The following is a 24124-nucleotide window of genomic DNA, read 5'->3' as shown; positions in this document are numbered from 1 at the left end:
ATAGCACTTGCTGCAAAAACAAGTTAGACGTCCTCTAATTGTTGTTGCAAGTTTTTACGTGGTTTGTAGGTTTCTAGCAAGAACGTTTCTTACCTACGTATGACCACAACGTGATTTGCCAATTTCTATTTACCCTTCATAAGGACCCTTTTCATCGAATCTGTTCCGACTAAAGTAGGAGAGACAGACACCCGCTAGCCACCTTATGCAACTAGTGCATGTCAGTCGGTGGAACCTGTCTCACGTAAGAGTACGTGTAAGGTCGGTCCGGGCCGCTTCATCCTACAATGCCGCCGAAACAAGAAAAGACTAGTAGCGGCAAGAAGAATTGGCAAACTCAACGCCCACAACTTCTTTGTGTTCTACTCGTGCATAGTAACTACGCATAGACCTGGCTCATGATGCCACTGTTGGGAATCGTAGAATAATTTAAATTTTCCTACGCTCACCAAGATGCATCTATGGAGTCTACTAGCAACGAGGGGAAGGGAGTGCATCTACATACCCATGTAGATCGCGAGCGGAAGCGTTCCAATGAACGTGGATGACGGAGTCGTACTCGCCGTGATCCAAATCACCGATGACCGAGTGCCGAACGTACGGCACCTCCGCGTTCAACACACGTACGGTGCAGCGACGTCTCCTCCTTCTTGATCCAGCAAGGGGAGAGGAGAGGTTGATGGAGATCCAACAGCACGACGGCGTGGTGGTGGATGCAGCGGCTCTCTGGCAGGGCTTCGCAAGCTTCTGCGAGAGAGAGAGAGGTGTTGCATGGGAGGAGGGAGGCGCCCAAGGCTTAGATGTTGCTGCCCTCCCTTCCCCCCACTATATATAGGGCCAAGGGAGAGGGGGGGCGCAGCCTTGCCCCTTCCTCCAAGGAAGGGTGCGGCCAGGGGGGAGTCCTTCCCCCCCAAGTCACCTCGGAGGTGCCTTCCCCCTTTAGGACTCTCCCTTTTTTTTCTTATCTCTTGCGCATGGGCCTCTTGGGGCTGGTGCCCGTGGCCCATATAGGCCAAGGCGCACCCCTTACAGCCCATGTGGCCCCCCGGGGCTGGTGGACCCCCTTGGTGGACCCCCGGACCCCTTTCGGCACTCCCGGTACAATACCGATAAAGCGCGAAACTTTTCCGGCGACCAAAATAAGACTTCCCATATATAAATCTTTACCTCCGGACCATTCCGGAACCTCTCGTGACGTCCGGGATCTCATCCGGGACTCCGAACAACTTTCGGGTTTCCGCATACATATATCTCTACAACCCTAGCGTCACCGGACCTTAAGTGTGTAGACCCTACGGGTTCGGGAGACATGCAGACATGACCGAGACGCCTCTCCGGTCAATGACCAACAGCGGGATCTGGATACCCATGTTGGCTCCCACATGTTCCACGATGATATCATCAGATGAACCACGGTGTCGAGGATTCAATCAATCCGTATGCAATTCCCTTTGTCAATCGGTATGCTACTTGCCCGAGATTCGATCGTCGGTATCCCAATACCTTGTTCAATCTCGTTACCGGCAAGTCTCTTTACTCGTACCGCAATGCATGATCCCGTGACTAACGCCTTAGTCACATTGAGCTCATTATGATGATGCATTACCGAGTGGGCCCAGAGATACCTCTCCGTTTACACGGAGTGACAAATCCCAGTCTCGATCCGTGCCAACCCAACAGACACTTTCGGAGATACCCGTAATGCACCTTTATAGTCACCCAGTTACGTTGTGACGTTTGGCACACCCAAAGCACTCCTACGGTATCCGGGAGTTGCACGATCTCATGGTCTAAGGAAAAGATACTTGACATTGGAAAAGCTCTAGCAAACGAAACTACACGTTCTTTTATGCTATGCTTAGGATTGGGTCTTGTTCATCACATCATTCTCCTAATGATGTGATCCCGTTATCAATGACATCCAATGTCCATAGTCAGGAAACCATGACTATCTGTTGATCAACGAGCTAGTCAACTAGAGGCTTACTAGGGACAGGTTGTGGTCTATGTATTCACACATGTATTACGATTTCCGGACAATACAATTATAGCATGAATAATAGACAATTACCATGAACAAAGAAATATAATAATAACCATTTATTATTGCCTCTAGGGCATATTTCCAACAGACACAACAACTGATCCCTTGGATCTCTTAGCCGTGTGCGGTGCCCCCATCCATCATAATCCACCTCGATAATATCCTAGCGGTGCTTAGGCGAAGCCCTGCGTCGGTAGAACATCATCATCGTCACCACACCGCTTGCTGACTGAACTCTCCCTCAAAGCTTGGCTGGATCGGAGTTCGAGGGACGTCATCGAGTTGAATGTGTGCTGAACTCGGAGGTGCCGTGCGTTTGGTACTTGATCGGTCGGATCGTGAAGACGTACGACTACATCAACCGTGTTGTGCTAACGCTTCCGCTTTTGGTCTACGAGGGTACGTGGACACACTCTCCCCTCTCGTTGCTATGCATCACCATGATCTTGCGTGTGCGTAGGATTTTTTTTGAAATTACTACGTTCCCCAACACAGGGCCCAGGTTCGGAGTCAATCAACCCTGGCCGTCACTGCCAAAGTTTTTGTTGCACGTCATTGTCTCGGTCCTCCTCCTCTTCCTCATCTGACGGCTTTGTCAGTGGAAAGATAAGTTTTTTTAAGCAACCATATACTATTTCATTAATTAGACATACGGAGATTACACATATGGTCATCATACGAGACACAAATGCTTGTCAAGCAACTTTGCAGAAAGAATTCCATAAGTAAAATTACTATTTCACCCTTGCAGAAACTCGTGCCTCGCCAAAACGTAGTCCACAAACATCCTCCGCGGCCACCATGGAAACTCCAGAAAAAGATGAGAACAACCGCCATACCAAGATCAGGAAGAGCACCACCGCATACAAAGATGCTTTTTAAGCTGATGAAGCGGGTCGCCGCAAGCGACGAGACCGAGTCTTTGTGGTACGTAGGCCGGGGATCTTCCCCGTGGTCACTAGACCTCGACACCGTAAACTTCATCTGATGTAGTCGAAAAAGAGGAACGTCGTCGCCTACCGTCATCCACGCACTCAACTGCAAGACAGTAAACACAATTACAACAGCCGACACGACCGCCACCCGCGGGAGCGCCGATGGCCGACCACCAGACACGAACCTCGCCAGATCCAGAGATTGGTGAGACGATCGGGTCACCTGCCCCCCGATGCCACCGGTTGCAGCGGCGCCGAGATGGAGGAAGAGCAGAGGCAAATTATTCCGACGCGGCACCACCTCCTCCATGGAAACAATGCCTCAAGGAAGCACTAGGCCAACCCTAACTACATACCTAAGCCGAAGCACCAGGGTCCCCACCCCTTCTGCCCCGATCATATTTGTCATATGCGGCTGTAGATGCTCTTAGAGCTTTTGTTGTCATGAAATCTTTGTGGAGTGAGGATGTCTCAACGATTCTCCATTTTGTGCTCTACTTTTTGCTAGTTTCCTTCTTTTCCCATATCTTGCTTCTCTACCTAAACTGAGTTCTCGCCCCTTGCGCTGAAAATGGTGTTCTCTTGTTTTGTAAAATTCAAGAGTGTGGTGTGTCGATGATACTTGAGACCGACCGGCTGATTCTCTATTCTTAGGTTGTGTGGGTGATTTCTAAGCCGGTCAAGCCACGAACCACATTGTTTACGGAGGATAGAAAATCAATGCTAAAAATCTTCTGACTTGAAAAAAAAAATCAGTAATCGACTTAAGACACCTAAATATATATACTTGCCCACATGCAAGCACGGAGGAGATACACAATAGGATTTGATTGTATATGGAAGGAGTATAAGGTAAAAATACATCACAATACTTTTTTTTGCAGGGTTAGATCACAATACATTTTTTTTCAGAAAAAAGAAATCACAATATTTTGACTAGATGTATATTTGGACAATACAAGCCTTTAATGCCTGGAAACGTCAGACACTTAAAAATCACTATATCACAAGACAAAATGGCATATGAAGGCTTGTATTGTCCCTGAGATGGAAATGCAATAAAATTCAGGTGGTGGAGGGGCTTTCCCCTCCTCCCCTGGCGAACTTCAAAAAAATGATCGTAACAAATCTAGCCACGCCAAACACATGGGTTTATACGAAGTTTAAAAATAGGTATTAGAAATGAAAATTTTAAAAATAACTAATTAGTCTAAGAAATGTGCCTACATAAATCCAAGATGCATGGACAATAGGTACAACATCAGAAAATATTAAAACATTAATTTCAAAATGGGCTTTGCAAACACCAAAAAGTAAAATAGGAAGCCAAAGCTAAATCAATAAAAATTGAATGTTTATACATCAGAGTTACAACCCATAACTAAAATAGGAAGCAAAATAATAATTTGATTTTCAACCGACGAATTACATATGTGAATGTAATACGCCTAGATGTTCAACACTTATGGGTTATTTAGACATGTAAGAAATGAACGGACCTAAAATAATTCATCTAAAAATGCCTAAATAAATCAAGAAATAAATGCAAAGCAAAAACGAAGAAATAAAAATCAACATTAATGTCAAAATGGGCTTTGCAAACACCAAAAAAATAGACAGCCAAATTAATAAAAATATAAGATTTATACATGAGAATTACCAACAGATAAATAACTAAAATGCCTAGATGTTCAGAACTTATGGGTTGTTTATGTTTAGATATGAAAAAAAATGCATGGTAAATCAGGAAATAAATGAAACGCAAAAATGAACAAGTTAACATGGTAAATCGGGAAATACACAGAAAAGAAAGTTAGAATGAAGATGAATGTGAAAATGAGCTTTTGTTAAGGCCAACAAGTGCAAAAAAAAAGAAAAATCGCCCACCTTGGGGCTCGAACCCAAGACCACAAGGTTAAGAGCCTTGCGCTCTACCAACTGAGCTAGACGGGCAATTTGCTAAATTTTCCAACTTTTCATTCCTGACTTCCATTTTCTCAAGTGATGTGAACGTAAAGTAGTACATGCGCTCAAGTTTACCATAGGCAAGCTGTAGAACAGACAACCGAAAAGTTCCACAGGAAATTAAGGTAGTTCCCTGCATGTCATTGGGTGATTGACTGATTGTTCCTATTTGCTATGTTGGGCATGTCTACAGCGCCGGAGGGCAGTTGGTGGCTGCTTTGAGCAAGGTGCAGAGATTCTTCGGGCCAATGTTCTGAACATGATGTGCTTATGCGTGAAGGGCATGAATGAAGATGCTCTAAGACGCCATCTCGATTGCATTGCTACATGGAAAAACATATCCAAATGGCACTACATATAAAATGAACATGGCAATGCATTAGCAAATGAGCGCCAAGGAGAACCAAATTGATTCTAAGTCTTACTACTTACAACTTGCAGCGGACAACATGCCATCTTTGGAGAAGTGCAAGGTATCACCACTCAATGGAACAACAATGCTCCTAGCCCACACAAGATAGGAACCAAAGAACGGATACTCCCTTGAGCTCGCCGTCCGCCACTTGGCACGCCGGCGCCTTTCCCTGGGACGCCTTCGCAGGAAACCCCTTCCTTGCCTTTGACGCACTCGGTGCCGAATAGGCCTGCTGGGTACGAGCCATGCAAGTTGATGTAGGAAAACATAGCGTCTGCACAGTTGGTGCTCTGGTTGTTGATGTAGACGGCAAATGGGCATGCAAATTCCTTGAAAGCATCACAACATTCCTTAGAAGGATACTGTGGCGCTTTGCACCTGCTTGTGATTATTGTATAGTCCTGGGACTCGAAGCTCATAGGGCAGCCTGATCAGCATGGACAAGAATAAACGGAAGCATATCAGATGAAGGTACTGGAAGTCCTGAACATGGTGAGATGTAGTAGTATGTCTCCTTTTTTTCTATATGCAAGGATGGAAATCTTGGTTTCAACTTTCAAGTAATGTATGGGATTTTGAATTTTAGAGTTCCAACCTTTAATAGGATAGTTGGTAATTTCCATTGGTAGTTTACGGTCGAACTCTGTTTTTATGAGTCTAGAAACCCTAAACCTTGTGTTTCAACTTGGTATCAGCCAGGTCGGGCCGCCGCCGCCGCCAGTACCTCGCGCCGCCGCCCGAACCTCTCTCCGCGCAGCCGCTGCTTCCAATTGCAAGCTAGCCATCCATCCGTGCAAGCTAGCCATCCATCAGCGCCGTGTGAGCTAGCTATCCATCGGCATCCATCCGCCCGCTGTTGTTGCCGCGCGAGACATCTAACCGCGCTGCCGCGCGAGCCATCTTCCGCGACTTGCTCCGCCGCCGCTGCGATGTCGTCCGCCGCTATGTCCGTCGCCCAAACTAGCGGCGCCATCGTCTCTTCTCCCGTCGCCTCGATCCCCGCCGCGCTCGCCGTCCCGACGATCTCCGTCCGCCTCGGTCGCCACAACTTCATGCTCTGGGGGGCATCACCAGCACCGTTCTTGCCGGTGCCAACCTCCACGGACACCTCGATGGCATCAAGGCGGCACCGGCCAAAACACTCGTTGTCGGCACCGGCGACGCTGCTACCACCGTCGCCAACCCGGAGTACCACCAATGGTGGGTTCAAGATCAGCGCGTCAAGGGGCTTCTTCTCACCTCCATGGATGAGGATATTGCATGCCAACTTATTGGCTGCGAGTCGGCGCATGCGGTGTGGACAGCCGTCGCCGCCATGTTCGGCGCCCAGAGCCGCGCCAATGTCCGCCACATCCGGCGGCAACTTCAGTCGCTGAGGAAGGACGATCTGTCTGCCGCGGAATACATGCACAAGATGAAGGCCCTGGCCGACACTATGGCCGCCGCCGGCTCTCCGATCCGTGATGATGAGCTTATCGATCACATCCTCACCGGCCTCGGCTCCGCCTACAACTCCATCGCCGCCTCCTTGGGCGTGAGTAATGCACCCATGCCCTACTCCAGTTTTTACTCATTGGTACTGTCCTTCGAGGCGCTGCAGGCACAACAGAGTGCGGTGGAGGGGTGGTCTCCCTCCGCGAACGCCGTGACCCGGGCGGACGCATGCCCTACTCCGATCCCTATCCCTCCCCCGGGGGGGGGGGGACGCCCGGCTGATGGACATGGCCAGCCAGGGCGGTAATGGCGGCAACACCGGCGGCCGTGACCGCAACGCTGGTTATGCCGGCAATGGCCGGCAAGGTAGAGGGGGCAATGCCAGCAACAACGGCGGAGGCGGTGGGCGTCGCAACCGCTGGTGTCCTCGGTGCCAAATTTGCAAGAACTGGGGCCATGAAGCCGACGACTGTCGCAAGCGCTATGATCAGGATCACAACTCCCGCTCCGCCAACTCGGCCTCCACCAACACCGTCGACTTTCCTTGGGTGTTGGATACCGGGGCTACGGATCACTTGACTAATGATCTTGAGCGCCTCCAGGTTCATGAGCGCTATGACGGCAAGGATCAGGTTCAGGTGGCCAATGGTGCAGGTTTGTCTATTTCACACATTGGTCATTCGCGTTTACCCGGTTCATCTCTTAAACTGCGTAACATCCTTCATGTTCCACACATCAGCCAGCATCTTCTCTCTGTTTATTGTCTTCTTTGTGATAATGACGTGTTTGTTGAATTTCACCATCGTTTTTTCCTTGTTAAGGACAAAGCAACCAGGCGCATCATCCTTCACGGTAGAAGTTACGCGGGGGGGGGGGGGGGGGGGGTCTATCCAGTCCCCTTCGCTCGTGCGTCATCTTCATCGTCTCATCGTGCCTCCTCCGGTGTTCGAGTTTCGTCGTCGCAATGGCATCAACGTCTTGGTCATCCTACAAATAATGTGGTCACTTCCATTGTTCGGAGTCATGAACTTCCGTGTTCTAGTTCAAATAATTCATCGTTAGTTTGTGATGCCTGTCAGCGTGCTAAGAGTCATCAACTACCTTATTCTACTTTGTTTCACATCACTACTGTACCTCTTGAATTAATACATTCAGATGTTTGGGGTCCCGCTCTTGCTTCGTCGGGAGGGTACAAATATTATGTTAGTTTTATTGATGACTACATGTGCTTCACCTGGATTTATTTGCTTAAACACAAGTCTGATGTTGAGCAAGTTTTCTACAACTTTCAGGCTCATGTCGAACGCCTTCTGGATTATAAAATCAAAGCCGTTCGGTCCGACTGGGGTGGTGAATACCACAAACTCCATCGCTACTTTCAACGCACGGGTATCTCTCACCGAGTGTCATGTCCGCATACCTCTCAGCAGAACGGTATTGCCGAGCGCAAACACCGACATTTGGTCGAGACCGGTCTTGCCTTGCTTGCGCACTCCTCTCTTCCACTTCGGTTTTGGGATGAGGCTTTCCTTACGGCATGTTACCTCATCAACCGTATACCCACTCCGGTTCTCAATAAGGACACACCTTTGTTCCGTCTGTTTCATGTTCAGCCCAACTACTCCTCCCTTCGGATTTTTGGGTGTGCTTGCTGGCCTAGTCTCCGCAAGTACAATGCTCACAAGCTTGAGTTTCGGTCCAAGATGTGTGTTTTCCTTGGCTATAGTCCTTTGCATAAGGGCTATAAGTGTCTTGACCGTACCTCCGGTCGGATATACATCTCTCGTGATGTTGTTTTCGACGAGACTGTGTTCCCTTACTCTCAACCCGACGTTTCGGTTGATCCTGCTTCTCTTGAACATGCACTCACTTTTCCCTCCGATGAACCGGTTCCGGATGTCCATGTGCGTAAATATGACCTGTCCTATTTGTCATCTAACTTGTCTTTTGCAGGTGATATTGCTTTGAGTTCCCCCCAGGTACATGTTGCTGCTCCGACGCCTCCTGATGCGCCCGACGTGCATGTCCCTCCGCCCGAGGCAGGCGCGGCTGCCTCGCCTGATGGCGTGACCGCGGACGCGGCTGGGTCGCCACCCTCGCCCGGCGCGGCTGGGTTGCCACCCTCGCCCGGTCCGTCGCCTGGGCCGCCGCCCTCGCCTGGGCCGGTCCAGCACACCATCGTCTCTCGGCCCGTGTCGCCTCTTGCCGAGGTCCCCTCAGCCGCGACACCCTCGGCCGAGCCCTCGTCGTCGTCGTCTTCTCTTACCGGCGATGCAGCTCCGGCGCATGCTATGGTTACACGCCATCGTGATCATACGCGCAAGGAGAAGTCTTACACTGATGGCACGGTTCGATACGACTCTCGCCGTCGTGCCTTCTTCACCACGCCGGTTTCCCATCGTGATGCTCTGGGTGAACCTGCCTGGCGTGCCGCCATGTCCGAGGAGTTTGCTGCTCTCCGTCACACTAACACCTGGGTGTTGGTGCCTCGGCCACCTGGTGTTAATATTGTGAGCTGCAAGTGGATTTTCAAAACCAAGCATCGTCCGGATGGGTCTGTTGATAAGCACAAAGCTCGTCTTGTTGCTCGTGGTTTCACTCAACAGCACGGGATTGACTACGGAGATACTTTTAGCCCGGTGGTGAAGCCTGCCACGATTCGCTTGGTTTTGTCTCTTGATGTGTCTCGTGGCTGGAGCCTCCGACAGATTGATGTGAGCAATGCCTTTTTACATGGGTTCTTGGCCGAAGATGTGTACATGCAGCAGCCACCTGGGTTCGAGGATGCCACTTATCCCTCTCATGTCTGCAAACTTCAACGGTCTATTTATGGTCTCAAGCAGTCACCCCGTGCCTGGTATGCTCGTTTGAGTCAGCGCCTTTCGCAGCTCGGTTTTGTTGCTTCCAGATTAGATGCATCTTTGTTCATCTTCTCCCAGGGTACTATACAGATATACATGCTGGTGTACGTTGATGATATTGTGATTGCTGGCTCTACCCCCGCGCCGTGGTGGATCGTCTTGTGCAGTCGTTGTCTGCTAGCTTTCCCATCAAAGATTTGGGTCGCCTCGAGTACTTTCTTGGTTTGGAAGCGTCCTTTCATTCAGGGGGGCATGACCTTGACGCAGAAAAAGTATGCTTTAGATCTTCTTCATCGCGTCAACATGGAGAACTGCAAGGCCACTTCCACTCCGCTTGCTACATCCGAGAGTCTCTCACGTCATAGTGGTGCACTACTGGGTAGAGATGACTCCTTTCGGTATCGCAGTGTGGTTGGGGCACTTCAGTATTTGACCCTCACTCGTCCTGATATCTCCTTCGCAGTGAATAAAGTGTGTCAGTTCCTGTCTCAGCCAACGGAGGATCATTGAGAAGCAGTCAAGCGTATTCTGAGATATGTCAAAGGTACGCTAGACATGGGACTACGGATTCGTAAGTCTATATTTACTGGAGTGAGTATATTCACCGATGCAGACTGGGCAGGCTGTGTTGATGATAGGCGCTCCACTGGTGGTTTTGCTATATTTGTTGGACCTAACCTTGTATCTTGGAGCTCGAAGAAGCAACCCACAGTCTCGAGATCAAGCACCGAGGCAGAGTATAAGGCATTGGCCAATGGCGCGGCTGAAGCCATTTGGATAGACTCAGTTCTCACAAAACTTGGAGTCCCACGGCAGCGCACTCCTATATTGTGGTGTGATAACTTAGAGGCAACTTACCTGACGGCGAATCCAGTGTTTCATGCTCGGACCAAACACATTGAGATTGATTTCCACTTTGTGAGAGAACGAGTAGCTGCTTGTGAACTGGAAGTCAGGTTTATTTCTACAGATGATCAGTTAGCGGATGTATTTACTAAACCTGCTACTAGACAGATGCTAGACCGTTTTAGAACCAATCTGAATCTTGTATGTAGTTCAGATTGAGGGGGCATGTAAAGTAGAGTCTAGTATATTGTCCTTGTACACGTATTTGTATACGTATGTAATTGTAATTGTGATCATCTATATATAGAGACGTGAGGCTAGATGTCAACCACCCACGCAAAACCCTAAACCCTGTGTTTCAACTATCCTAAGCGCATATGAGCACAATCAAGAGAGTTATATTCAGTTAAGCATGTGGATTCAGTATCTTCAGCGTCTGCGCCATCAAATCCGCCCCAAGTCAGTTAACACGGAGCATCTCTTCTAACCAGATCGTCTGTAATTCTGTATCACTAAAGCCAGACCAAATCCCTCCACCCATGGTCGCACCTATCCGGAAACTGTCATGGGGTTCAACTTAGCAAGAGGAAGAAAGGAAACTACTACCATTATTGGTCTGCAGCAAGCTCCTCCCAGTAGATCCGGTGCTGGCCTGCAATACGCTGTCTGCTCAAGCACCAAGAAAACAGAACAAACCCATCACAGCTCGCTCCAAGAAGCAAAATACTACTCCCTCTCCATTCCATAATATAAGAACGGTTTTCAAACTAACATACCTTGAAAAGTGTTCTTATATTATGGGACGGAGGGAGTACTGCGGAGTAGTCGGGAGTACCGGATCACGCACGGACCAGACAGGAAGGGCGACGCCGAGGCGGAGGCAAGTCCGGCCAGGATGGCGGCAGCGAAGAGGAAGATGAACCGACGGGTCAGCGCCATCGCTCGCTAGCTGCTGGAGCTGTTTCAGGTGGTGGTTTTTTGGCGAGCACCACGAGATGGCTTGCCACTCTGTTCGTTAGTGGGCGTGGTGCGGATATTGGGACCTATAATGATGAAGTTAAAATGAACGCGAAAATGAGCTTTTGTTAAGGCCAACAAGTGCAAAAAAAAAGAAAAATCGCCCACCTTGGGGCTCGAACCCAAGACCACAAGGTTAAGAGCCTTGCGCTCTACCAACTGAGCTAGACGGGCAATTTGCTAAATTTTCCAAATTTGCTATCCTTAACTGTGTTTTCTCAAGTGATGTGAACATAAATAAAAGTAGTACATGCGCTTAGCGTAGGCAAGATTTTTGAGGAGACGACCGAAAAGTTCCACAGGAAATTAAGCTAGTTCCCTGCATGCGATTGGGTGATTGACTGATTAGCATGCTGGGCACGTCTACGGCATCGGAGGGCAGGCGGTGGCTGCTATGAGCAAGGTGCAGAGATTCTTCCGGCCAATGTTCTGAACATGATGTGCTTATGTGAGAAGGACTGAAGGGCACGGCTGAAGATGCTCTAAAACGCCACCTCGATTGCAGTACTGCCTGGAAAAACATATCCAGTAGGCACCATACATATAAATACATGAACATGGCAATGCAGTAACAAATGAACACACAATTATCAGCTAGACTGGAAAATAGTTAATTGATATTTGATTCCCTGATTTACAATTCGGATGTGCACTCTCCCAATAGCAGGATGTGATCATCCATATAATGTTGAATCTTAAGATGTCATGTAGTTCTGTAACAAATGGACACATTATAGCAATGGAAGAGAGTGTCAAGGAGAAGCAAATGAATCCTAAGCCTTACTACTTACAACTGACAACACGCCATCTTTGGAGAAGTCCAGGGAATCACACCACTCAAGGGAACAACAATGCTCCTAGTCCACACAGGAGCACAACCAAAGGACGCGAAACCCCTTGAACTTGTCGCCCGCCACTGGGCACGCCGGTGTCTACCGCTGGGATGCCTTCGCAAGAAACCCCTTCCTTTCCTTTTAGGCACTCGTTGGCGAACAGGCCTTTTGGGTAGCCACGGAAGTCGATGTAGCTGAACATTGTGTCTGCACAGTTAGTGCTCTGGTTGTTGATATACGCGGCAAATGGGCACGCAAATTCCTTGAAAGCATCACAACATTCGGTAGGAGGGTATTGTGGCCTTTTGCACTTGTTTGTGAGGATCGTGTAGTTCTGGGTCTCGAAGCTCATAGGGCAGTCTGATAATCATGGATACGAATAAACAGAAGCGTATCAGACGAAGGTACAGGAAGTCCTGAACATGGTGAGAAGTAGTACTATGTCTGTTTTTTCCTATCCAAGGATGGAAATCTTGGCTTCAAGTAATGTATAGGAATTTGAATTCTGGAGTCCCAACTTTCACTAGGCTAGTTGGTAATTTCCATTGGTAGTTTCCGGTCAAACTCTGTTTTTAGAAGTCTAGAAACTCCACATCAGACTCTTCAATCCTAAGCGCATATGAGCACAATCAATAGAGTTATATTCAGTTAACAAGCATGTGGATTCAGTATTTTTAGTGTCCGCACCAAGTCACCGTCAGTCAACGATGTCATACAGACAGAGTATCTCTTCCAACCACATCTTCTGTAATTCTGTATCACTAAAACCAAGCGAACAAAATCCCTCCACCCATCCTGAAACTGTCATGGGGTTAAACTTAGCAAGAGGAAGAAAGGAAGCAACGTACGTACCATTCTTGGTCTGCAGCAAGCTCCTCCCCGTCGATCCGGTGCTGCCCTGGAATAAGCTGTCTGCTCAAGCACAAAGAAAACAGAGCAAACCCATCACAGTTCGCTCCAAGAAGCAAAATACTAGTGCGGACTGCGGAGTAGTTGAGACGGGAGCACCGGAGCACGCACGGACCAGACAGGAAGGGCGACGCGGAGGCGGAGGCGAGTCCGGCCAGGACGGCGGTGGGGAAGAGGGAGATGAACAGCCGGGTCAGCGCCATCCCTGGAGCCTCTCCAGCGGGTGGTTCCGTTCTTGGGCGAGCACCACGGGTCCACGGTCAACTTGCGCAGGCTGCCCTGGGCGCGAAGATGGCTTGGCACTCTGTTCTATAGTGGACTAGTGTGTGGTGCGTATACGGGAACCTCTGGTCACCGCTAGCACTTCAAAGGCGACGAGTCGACGACGACGACGACATGTCATTTTTTTGTGACTTATTCCATCTACTTAACGGTATCACGCGGGTGCAATCCCGTCGTGTGCATCATTGGCTCGCCGTGAGGGTTGAAGCTTTCTTTGTCATTGGTTGAAGTTTTTTCTATCGATATTTGCAGCTTTGTTGGTTGCTAAGTGGCCGGTTGAAGCTTTCTGTATCATCAGTTGACACTTTTTCTCTCGCTAGTTGAAGCCTTTTCGATCGACGGTTGCAACTTTGCCAGTTGTGCAATGGTCGGTTGAAGCTTTGTCTATCGCCGGTTGAAGATTTTTTCTGTTGATGGTTGCAGCTTCGCCGCCGGTCGCAACACTGATATATGGTGGTTCTAACATCGCCTCCGCCGGTTGCGCACCATCGCTCGCCACTGGTCGCAACACCAAGAGCCTTCAGAATCGGCATACCAAGTCTCCAGTAGTAGCAATTCACATCTACGATTCCAACATCACCTCCACCGGATCCAGACGCGGCGAGCAGGGTAGCACTACTAGGAGAAAGCCTAGTAGTAGCGCGGCTTAAACAGCTAGTAGTAGCGCGGGTGCCCGCGCAACTACTACGACGCTACAGCTAACTGGTAGTAGTAGCGCGGTGCATCCTGCGCTACTAGTACGTGTGTTAATAGTAGCGCGTGTCTGTGACCCGCGATACAAATATTAATTTCAAAAACCAAAAAAAATAATTAATCTCGACCCCGTGCATGTTGTCAATGGTGTCAATGGTTCGATCCAGCGACGACAGGGGTCGTTGGAGGTGCGGACGGGTAGCGGCAGACCAGATCCGGCGATGGTTGTTGGAGAGGGACCGGATCCAGTGTAGAGCAAGACAACGGTGTGAGGATCCTCTTCGCGGCCAAGGCGGAGAGCTCCTGGTTGGCCATGTCGACGACCTGCGCAGGCATGGGCATGGGAGGTGAGTAAAATCGAAGGGAGAGGGAGAGGGAAAAAGAGAAACAAGGGAGAAAGGAAGGAGATAGAGGGCGCATCGGGGCTGCTCACCGGCGGTGAGGTGCTCCGTCGTGGTGGCGTGGAGGCGACGGGGAAGACGGGCGAGCTCCTGGACGCCAGCGACGTGAGGAGGCGGACTTGTTGGGCGGCATGGAGGAGGAGATGTGCTTGGGCAGGAGCACCTCATCACCGGAGAGCCTATGGAGAGAGGAGGAGAGTGAGGGAGAGAGGAGGGATTCGGCCGAGGATATGGGGACTTAACCTACCTCGTAGTTAGTAGTAGCGAGGAGTATAAACCCGCGCTACTACTATAAATTTTGTAGTAGTATACCCCTCGCTACTACTATGGCATGTCCCGGGGGGCACGGTAGAAACCGCTTAGTAGTAGCGAGGGTTAAAAACCCGCGCTACTATTATCAACTTAGTAGCAGCGAGGGGTAAAAACCCGCGCTACTAGTAAGTAGCAGTAGCGAGGGGTATAAACCCGCGCTACTAGTAAGCGTCTGCCTATAAGCTTTTCCCTAGTAGTGTAGCGACATCCCGCCCGCCAGTTCCAGCATGCGGCGGCCGCAGTTGCAGTGCGCGATCACCGCCGTCGCAACGTCCCGACACCACCGTTTCACCACCTAGCTATTCACCATTGCAGCATGTGGTGGGCATGAACGTAGCACCCCCCGGACTTCATTGCAGTTCATGTGTGACAAAGGTGAGGGTGCTAGGGAATGGTGAGGGAAGATAAGGCGAGTTTTGGCGGAGATCAAGCAGGAGAGCGGTTGCAGCGACAATGAGCAGCGCATCGTGGATGTAGAAGGAAGGAGTGGTGTCTTATGGATAAGAAATGAGAGGTGGAGAAGGATTCTCGAGAAGAGGATAGGGCAAGATGGGGAGCACACGAGCGTCACTTGTGAAACCGATGCGAGTTGAGATTGGTTGCCCGGTTAGGAAGACTTGCCAAAAGAACTTTGCCTAAATGTTTTTTAACAGGGATGCCCGAATGCTTTGGATCCCAACAGGATCACTGCCTCACGGACTCTCTAGCTTGGAGATTTAGTATCTCGAAGAACAGTGGCGAAGCTACACAACCAAAGCTGGGTTGGCAGGTACAAAGGAATGCCTACTTTTTTCTTTCTGATGGCCCAATTTACTTTTAATACCACACTGTGTTTTCTATGGGTTGGCTGGCCGTGGCCCATTTTCTAACATGTAGGTCTGGCAGTGCCAGAGAATTCATGGCAAATACTCCATATAAGTGCTTCTTACATCCAAGAGAAACTTTTGTTGGCAAGGTAGTTCTACACGGAGACTGACTTTCAAAGCACGAAGGGTTCGCAAACACATGACGAGTTAAGAGGAAGTCTAACCCTTTCCCAAAAAGTTTCAACCCACCCTCTTTAATCCTTTACCTAAAAAATTGAATTCCTCAAATTGAAAATAAGTTACCCTCATTGTTGAGCACCTGAAGTAAATTTTCCCATATCTTCCGCTCGCTCGCCAGTGAAGATAACGAGGGGCGAGGGAGAGGCCGGTGGATCGGTATAGGGACTCAACGCCGGCGGCCGCTGGCGGAGTAGGTCAAACCCTAATCGCGAGGGTAAATTTCATGCCACACTGCATATCCGATGGTACGAAGCTGATTTTGAAAAAAAAAATTGAGACAAACGAAGCTGATTTTGATGAAGCGGATCAGTCACGAACAAGCGCTAAACCAGCCATTGATCCGCTCGGCAACCAATTAACCTGTCTGGGCCGGCCTAGAGATGGGTTGGGTCGGGCCTTCGTTGTTGCATCCACTTGCTCATGGGCCTGAAGATATTGGATCAGCTACACAGTTCTCTCCCCAGCCGCCCACGTCTCGTTAGGTTTCCCGTAGCTTCAACTCCAATCCCCATTTTTTTTTAAAAGAAGAACTCCAATCCCCGCCGCCGCCGCCGTTCCCCGTCTCGCTCCGCCGCTGGAGCCACCACCCTCCTCCTCGACCGGCTCTTCCCCGCACAACTCCTCCATCGACCGTCTCTGTGTCGACTTGGACCGAAGCCACCGCCGGATCTGCTCCCTGCCGCTGCCGCCGGCCCATAGAGGATCTCATCCTCGTCCGGCCAGCAGGCGGCGATGGCAGCGAGGGCCCTCGGGCTCGCCGGCCGAGCACTCCTGCGACCGCTCGCCTCACCAGGCGCCCAGCGCCTGCTGTCAACTGACAAGGTACGTCTACCAGCTCCCCGGTCTAACTGATCGACATCGCTCCCTTCCGTTGCATTTCCAGCTAATTAGACCCATCTAGCCGGCAATACGTTGGTAGAGTGAATCTCATGAACTGAAACAGATAGATAAATTCAGGAGCTAGGCCTCTCAACTCGAGTGGCACAAACCGGTGGTGTAATTTCATTTCATGGGGATTAGAAGAAGATGAGACGAAAACAGAGGAGTTCTTGTGAAAATTTCTTTGTTTCTTTGCTACTGTACTTACACCTCCTTTGCCATTTCCAGCTAACCTAACAAATTAACCGAGTCCGGTGCCTGTTGGTGACTGCAAATGCTTGCTACTATAACCTTAATCTTATTAGCTGATACATTGCCATACGTACACACACTTTTTCTGCATTTTTTTTCCAAGTTTTGCCGAGACATCAACAGAGTGGTCGGTCTTGTTTATCTGGTGCTTGATACAATTTGAATCTCGATTTGTGCTTTTGCAGGGCCCACTGCAGGGCCTCACGAACGCCGGTGATCCGATGAGCCGCCTCATCATGCAAGCACGGAACCAGACTGACGGCGGTTTTCCCCGTCACTTTGCTGAGAACGGATTCACAGCCGGTGGTGGCAGGATGGGTGGAAACGGATTTACAGCTGCTGATGGCAGGATGGGTGTTAATGGATTCACAGCTGGTGATGGCAGGATGGGTGGAAACGGATTCACAGCCATTGGTGACAGGATGGGTGGAACCGGATTCACTGCCGGTGATGGCAGGTCCGGCCGGTTTAACATGGAAATGCTGCGGCCAGCAGGGGCTCCGCGAGTAAAGAGGGACGTTCTCCACGTCACGCTCAAGGGGAAGAAGACCTTTGTGACTGTGACGGACGTCAAAGGGAACAGGAAGGCTGGGGCTTCCGCTGGCTGTTTGGAGGATCGAAAGGGGCGGTCTCGTCTTGCTCGGTATGCTGGTGAAGCAACAGGGGAACACATGGGGCGAGTTGCCAGCAAGATTGGCCTCAAGTCGGTCGTTGTGAAGGTGAAAGGATACTCCTTTTTCAGGAAGAAGAAGAAGGTGATCATGGGCTTTGCGGATGGTTTCCGGGGCGAAAGAGTGAGGACCCCGTCTCCTATCATGCATGTCCACGACGTGACCCAGCTCGCGCATAATGGATGCCGGCTGCCCAAAAAGGTAAGGAAGTAAGACTGATAATAGCCCCCAGCAAGAAGTGTGGAGATCAATATCCTGCCTCCAAGGAGAAGCAAAGAACGATATGTATGTATCGACTGGTTTCGTAATAATATCATCAGCCTGGAAGTATTTATGAATACTTATTACACAGTCTTAGATCGCGGCTTTTGTAAGTCAAAACCATTTTGTCATTTCCTGTAATGTTGCTGAGGTGATGGATTTGTTTTGATATGACGTGGTTGCATGATGTTCCCTCTCCTTTTGTGGATTTCCTATATAATGATAGCACTGCGAGTGTACGTGCTGAGATGCTACTAATTTCTTGATTTGCAAGAAGTGAAAAAGTATGAAGTTGCAAGTAATTTAGACGGGTTTCGCACTAAAATAATGTTTTGTTTTAATGGTTGGCTCTGTCCCCTCATTTTTCCTCTTTTAACCAGCGAGAAAATATTCTGAGATTTGATAAAATTAAATCATCGTCTGTGATTCTTTTAATTTTAAGCAAGGCAAAATCCAACTCTTTAGGCCAAAATATGCAGAACTCCCTTCATGTTCCCTCTTCCCCTCTTACTCAAACTTCTCTGTTGAAGCATTGGAGTGGTTACAAGGGTGAATCCCCTGTGCAGTTAATTAGAAGGGTGGAATTAGTGAGTGATTATTTAGAACTAAACTAGATTCTCCAGTGTAGTTAGAAGGAGTGGCTTCTCTGCTCTTATTTTGTCTGCATTAGTTGGAAGAATGTAGTATTGCAAAGGAACTTTTAACTAGAATCTTGCTGCAAGACTAGTTGCAGCAAGGAAAACACTGAATGTTGACAGCATCACACACAGACCATGCATGGAATGAGATGAATGATTCCATGATTTAATCTTGACAGCATCGCACACGGACCATGCATGGAATGAGATGAATGATTCCATGATTTCATTAATGACAGTGTACCACATATATATCACTTGAAATTGCTACCAACTGCTTATGTTCATAATAGCAAAGCCAAAAAAGATGAAATCATAGTTAACCCAGATTACAACCAAAATGCAGACAACACTGAATTTTGGTGCACACACTACTGCATTAATCATTCGGCTTGTACATGGATGCTTCCCTTCTGAGTATTATTATAAATCTTCATAAAGCTCCCGATCGATCCTTTTTCCACCACGCCCATATCCATCAACCGTCGGCATATATAAATAGCATCTCCAGGCTCCAGCCCCAGCATTGTACTTCACAAGATGGTGACGATATGACGGAACTCCTCACTGCCAAGGATTTGCTCTGCAAACATCCTATTCTGATCGACGTGGTAATGATCCCCCTCGATACAACCAGCCTTGCTGACTGAATATATATCATCGTTGTGAAGAGTGTGGGCTTACGCCACTAGATCTACCTCCATACTTGATTACAGTAGCATTCCCAAGGATGTATAGCGTCAGCTCGGCCAGCCCCGATACATCACAAAACCCAGACATGTGGACACTCTTGAGGTGATGATGCAGGGGCCCTTGCACAGCCGTCACCATCCTCATAGTAGCAGGGCAAAATTTATCACGACCCAACTCACACATATATCCGTTAATTTCACTATACATATTCTTCAAGGGGGAGGGGGTCAAACAGACGCAACACACAACATCCTAATTAATGTGTTAAAAAGGTTCATAATCAACAGTTAAATTACTTACATGCATTTCCAATTCTTCTAAGAGAGGTGCTAATTTGAAAAGATTAAGAAACCCCATTACCCAACTATCATCATATGGATCCCACCTGAGCTCAAGGTTTATGTTCAGATGTCTCAAATTGATGAAGCTAGTCTGGTTTTCACTGAACCTTAGCACCTGGAAGAGAAACAGTACACATGCACAAAATTAATAATTAAACTGAGATCCAATATTGTGATAGCAAAGTTTAAATAAAGTAAAAGGAAGCACTTCTTTCTAGAGAAAACCTTGTCAAAATTCAAAAGTAGAAATAGTTTTTGCACATGTGGAAGAGCAAGCTCGGTGAAGGTGAAGGTCAAATCGTCGAAATCATAATCATAGAACTCTTGAGTCCTCATGTTCGACACAAAGGTCGCCTCTGACAACCTCAGACAATCACTGAGCACAATTTGCATGAGATCTTCCTCGAACCCAAATTTGGTAAGATTTGGAGCATGCAACTCTATCATTTCCAGTTCACAATGGTGCACACGCAGGTGCTGCAACCTGCACAGCTCCTGCCCTATGCGTAAAATTGACAAGGAGGAGCACCACTCTATGTCTCGAGAAGAGCACAACTTAGCAACAGGCACTGGAGATCACCTCCATTGATGGAGACCTTTTTTAGTGTGAGTTTTCTAAGGTTTGCGGGTGAACTTATTAATTATTCGAGAGAGAAAAGAACTAACCCTAAGTGAATCACGAGAGAGAAAGAAGAAAGACATATTGTGCGTGTGATTATCATTCGAGCATTGCTATGTACAAGGGGGAGAATATCATACGGAAACCAACATTCGATCGAAACCCTATAGCAATGCTCGAATAATGGTTTCCGTATTAAAACGACGTCGTATTAAAGCGACGTTGTTTAATAGCCATTCATTCTATCACTTTGTATGAGCCATATATGCTTTGATCATGGTTTCCTACGAAGAGTTGGATGTAAAATGGCCACACGCTCAGCCATTCCGTTATTATCCCATGGAAGCTAGCGAAGAAGAATGTTTGGCATACAAGATTATTCAAGCAACTAACATCCCGACATCTCAACTAGCTCCTTCATCCGGCCATCAGAGAAGATGGCACACACCACTAAATATACTAACTACCTTGTCCGGAGTTTGCAGCAGAGTCGTTGCCGTGGATGAGCCTGAGCGCGAACGCCCGGAGGGAAAGAAGGATCTTCCTCAGCAGCTCCCCAGTCTCCGGGTCGATGAGGTTGGAGTATTTAACCAAAAACTACCACATTTCACGGACATGTGACAGAAAACTACCACTTTACCATTTTGTGCGGAAAACTACCAAATTTGTCCTAAACCGTGGTAAAAAACTACCAACTCGCGTAAGCGCTCGCTTCGCCCGCGCTAACCCCGAATCTGACCGGTTGGGCCCGCGAATCAGTTGCCACGCAGGCTAACGGACGGCCGCCGCGCGTTGACGGCCGTTATCGGCACGTCCGCTGTCGGAACGGTGGCTGTCGTTCGGGTGCGGGTCAAGATCTGCCGTTCCCCTCTCGCTTCACTCTCTCCCTCCTCTCCCTTTCTCTGAACTAGGTGGCGGTTGCCATGTCGTCGTTGATTCCGGAGGGTGGCGGCGCTGGTGGCGTTGACACAAGTTTGGACGCTGCTGCCTCGCCCGCACCTCCACCGATGGCCAGCGGCTCAGTCGATAATTGGTTGGGGAGCACCAGTTTCTCAACGCAGGCTGGCTCGCAGCAGCCGGAGGCACCGCTCTCCCAGTCATCGCCAATGGGTTGCAGGTATGCAAGTATCATCTGCTGGGCCTTTGGTTTGCTGCTTCAATCTGGCAGATTAGTAAGATGTGTTTGTTTCTGTTAGTTGGACATGTGTAGTAAACTGTATTGCAGTTGTAGCTCAGTCAATTTCAATTCAATTCATGAGCACTTATTTGTGCAGTTTGGCTGACCAGAAGTGGGATATATGGTTTCATTTAGAAGGAAGAAACCCTGTGAAAAGGGGTATAGTTGAGTCAGATATTTCTTTGCTTACTCTACAATCACTCATTGCTAGTGAAGGTTATGGGGAGAGTGATTACATGTACTATGTGAAGGAGGAGGGAATTGGATCTGAAAGAGTAAAGTATTTAGATAATGAAGCTAGTGTTCATGAAATGTTGGAGTATTTTCATCATGTCAAGGTTGTGAACATAAGGGTTGTGAGAGATGTTGAACCTGGAATTAGTACACAGGCTAATGAGAATTACATAAACACTCAAGAGAGCTGCTGTGTGAAAATGGTTGTGGAGCAATCTGAGCTTCAGAATCAGATAGATGATAGAAAGGCTCAGCTTGAGAGGAGCAGGATTCAAAGAGAGGCAGATTTGAACCACTTTGAAGGAGACACTGAAGTGTCTGAATTTTGTTCTGAGCATTCAGTTCATTCAGATGGGAGTGCTGAAGCTGTTCAACAAATGGAAATAGAGTGTGCCTCTGAAGAGGATACAACATTCCAAACTACTGCTATTGTGAAACATGTGAAGAATCCTGGTCCAACTAGCAGATGTCACAATGAGGTAGAGATAAAACGTTTTGAAGATTGGTTTCCTGAAGCAGATGAGTTTTGTTTTGCTGGTGATGCAGGCATAAGTGATGAGGAAGAAGAAGATGAAGTTGAACTACCATACCTCATGAAGAAACCAAAGACAAAGAGTAGTAAGAAAAAGATGAAGGAAAGGCTATATTTTGACCCCTCAATTCCCGATTCACATTTACTCTTGTGCAAGAGCTTGCGTTTTGATAGTGTTTACCAGTTCAGAGAAGCATTAAGAGATTTTCATATAAGGACTTTGAGGTCTTTTCACTACCACAGGAACACTCCAACAAGAATTATTCTTTGGTGTTCACAGAGAGAGCATGGATGTGAATTTTACATGTGTGCCTCCAGGATAGCTCATGAAAGAACATTTTGCATTAAGAAGTGTAACATGGAGCACACTTGTCCAGCATCAGCAGAGAACACAAAGGTTACTACTAAGTGGCTTTCCAAAGCAGTTGAGCCTTCTCTTAGAGCAGATCCTAGAGCACCTGTGGATTCACTTATTAAAAACAGCAAAGTCAAGTTTTCAGTTGATGTATCAAAGAGTGTGGCCTATAGGGCAAGGAGGAAGGCTATTAAGGTTGTACAAGGTGACCAGAAGGAGCAGTACTATAGACTGAGGGACTACCTACAAGCAGTTCTTGACACAACCCTGGTAGCAGGTGTGTAGTTACAACATTTGAGGACCCAGAAAACCCTGCCCCAACTCCTAGATTTAAGTACATGTTCTACTGCTTGCATGCATCAAAGCAAGGATTTCTTAATGGTTGCAGGCCCTTTATAGGTAAATCTATAACCGCATTTTGTTTAAAACATCTTGTTGTACATTTATGGTAGCTAATTTGGGTATGGATGCAGGGCTTGATGGTTGCTTCATCAAGCTAACTACTGGACAACAAATTCTTGCAGCCACAGGAAGAGATGGCAATAACAACATCTACCCCATAGCCTTTGGTGTGGTTGATAAGGAAGATTCAGAGAGTTGGACATGGTTCCTAACCCAGCTAAGATGTTGCATTGGAAGTGGTAGCAAATTTGGAACCTACACCATTATTTCTGACAGGCAAAAGGTATGCACCCTATCTTAGCCAGTAGTTCAGATATATATTGTTATTAGTAGCTTTATTTCTTTTTGTTCATGACCATGGTTATTAATTTACAATCAGGGTCTTCTTAAGGCTATAAATGAGGTGTTCCCTGATTCCCCTCAGAGATACTGCCTCAGGCACATATATGCAAATTTTCAGTCAGCTAGTTTCAGAGGAGCAGAACTAAAGAAGCTAGTAGATCAGGCTAGCTACTCATTCACCAAACATGGCCATGAATTAGCAATGGCAGAGCTTAAAGCAGAGTGTGAGGATGCCTGGAAGTGGCTTAAAAAAATTCCAAAGGAGACTTGGTGTAGGTCTGCAATGGATTACAATTGCAAAACTGATCTTGTTGTGAACAACCTTAGTGAGGTTTTCAACAAAATGATCCTTGATGTTAGGGCCAAACCAATTAGGACTATGTTTGAAGGAATTAGGACTAAGCAGATGATCAAAAGGCAGAAGACTAGGGAAAAAACAGAGAACAGCAGGTGGATGATCACACGCAACTATTCAGAGAAACTAGAGGAGAATAAGAAATTTGCCAAATTTTGTGAGGCACATAGGGCTGGTCCTGACATCTGGCAAGTGTCTAGTGCTGAAAATCAGTATTGTGTGAACATAGCTACTAACTCATGTGACTGCAGGAGGTGGGACATGACAGGTGTGACATGCAGTCATGCAATAGCAGCAATGAGCAAACTTCACATGCACCCAGAGGACTATGTGCATGAATTTTTCAAAAAACCACTATATATTGAAGCATACAAAGACAT

General features: G+C 47.9%; 2 protein-coding genes, 1 long non-coding RNA gene and 2 other non-coding genes across 7 annotated transcripts; 1 reads left to right on the top strand and 4 right to left on the bottom strand.

The window, feature by feature from the left end:
• Positions 1-4027: 4027 nt before the first annotated feature.
• LOC109768030 (GPI-anchored protein LLG1) lies at positions 4028-13664 on the bottom strand. 3 transcript variants are annotated; one of them, XR_012205715.1, is made up of 6 exons: positions 13375-13664; positions 13203-13262; positions 11352-12028; positions 11107-11166; positions 5377-5786; positions 4028-5295 (listed from the first exon to the last, which is right to left on the bottom strand). XR_012205715.1 is itself a non-coding variant. In XM_040385898.3 (5 exons), the coding sequence occupies exons 3-5, from the start codon at positions 11437-11439 to the stop codon at positions 5428-5430; spliced, it is 507 nt and encodes a 168-aa protein (XP_040241832.1). In that variant the 5' UTR covers positions 11440-12028; positions 13203-13262; positions 13375-13664; the 3' UTR covers positions 5303-5427. The 3 variants fall into 3 exon arrangements, 2 of the variants coding, with proteins under 2 accessions (XP_040241832.1, XP_020182349.1); XM_040385898.3 differs by lacking the exon at positions 4028-5295 and having other exon boundaries at positions 5303-5786; XM_020326760.3 differs by lacking the exons at positions 4028-5295; positions 5377-5786; positions 11107-11166; positions 11352-12028 and adding an exon at positions 12105-12710 and having other exon boundaries at positions 13375-13644.
• Positions 4860-4932, bottom strand: TRNAK-CUU (transfer RNA lysine (anticodon CUU)). The gene has a single exon. It is a non-coding gene; the product is annotated as a tRNA-Lys (tRNA).
• Positions 11619-11691, bottom strand: TRNAK-CUU (transfer RNA lysine (anticodon CUU)). The gene has a single exon. It is a non-coding gene; the product is annotated as a tRNA-Lys (tRNA).
• Positions 13665-15520: 1856 nt separating the features above from the next.
• LOC109768027 (uncharacterized) lies at positions 15521-18243 on the top strand. Its single transcript, XM_020326758.4, has 2 exons — positions 15521-16815; positions 17310-18243. Exons 1-2 carry the CDS (start codon positions 16726-16728, stop codon positions 18006-18008), a joined length of 789 nt encoding a protein of 262 aa, XP_020182347.1. The 5' UTR covers positions 15521-16725; the 3' UTR covers positions 18009-18243.
• A 652-nt stretch (positions 18244-18895) lies between these two features.
• On the bottom strand, positions 18896-20927 carry LOC120962053 (uncharacterized). The gene is made up of 2 exons (XR_005752820.2): positions 20815-20927; positions 18896-19843 (listed from the first exon to the last, which is right to left on the bottom strand). It is a non-coding gene; the product is annotated as an uncharacterized lncRNA (long non-coding RNA).
• Between the last annotated feature and the right edge of the window lie 3197 nt (positions 20928-24124).

Source organism: Aegilops tauschii, chromosome 3 (genome assembly GCF_002575655.3).
Source record: "Aegilops tauschii subsp. strangulata cultivar AL8/78 chromosome 3, Aet v6.0, whole genome shotgun sequence".
Lineage (NCBI taxonomy): Eukaryota > Viridiplantae > Streptophyta > Magnoliopsida > Poales > Poaceae > Aegilops > Aegilops tauschii.
This window is presented reverse-complemented; position numbering and strand designations above follow the sequence as displayed.

What these genes read in the sequence shown, in the direction of transcription:
- LOC109768030 (XM_040385898.3), bottom strand. Translation starts at nt 11,439, where the DNA reads ATGGCGCTGACCCGTCGGTTCATCTTCCTCTTCGCTGCCGCCATCCTG. An exon ending in GGCGTCGCCCTTCCTGTCTG is followed by an intron (nt 11,167 to 11,351) that starts GTCCGTGCGTGA and finishes GTGCTTGAGCAG; the next exon opens with ACAGCGTATTGCAGGCCAGC. An exon ending in CTTGCTGCAGACCAATAATG is followed by an intron (nt 5,787 to 11,106) that starts GTAGTAGTTTCC and finishes CATGCTGATCAG; the next exon opens with GCTGCCCTATGAGCTTCGAG.
- LOC109768027 (XM_020326758.4), top strand. Translation starts at nt 16,726, where the DNA reads ATGGCAGCGAGGGCCCTCGGGCTCGCCGGCCGAGCACTCCTGCGACCG. An exon ending in GCCTGCTGTCAACTGACAAG is followed by an intron (nt 16,816 to 17,309) that starts GTACGTCTACCA and finishes GTGCTTTTGCAG; the next exon opens with GGCCCACTGCAGGGCCTCAC.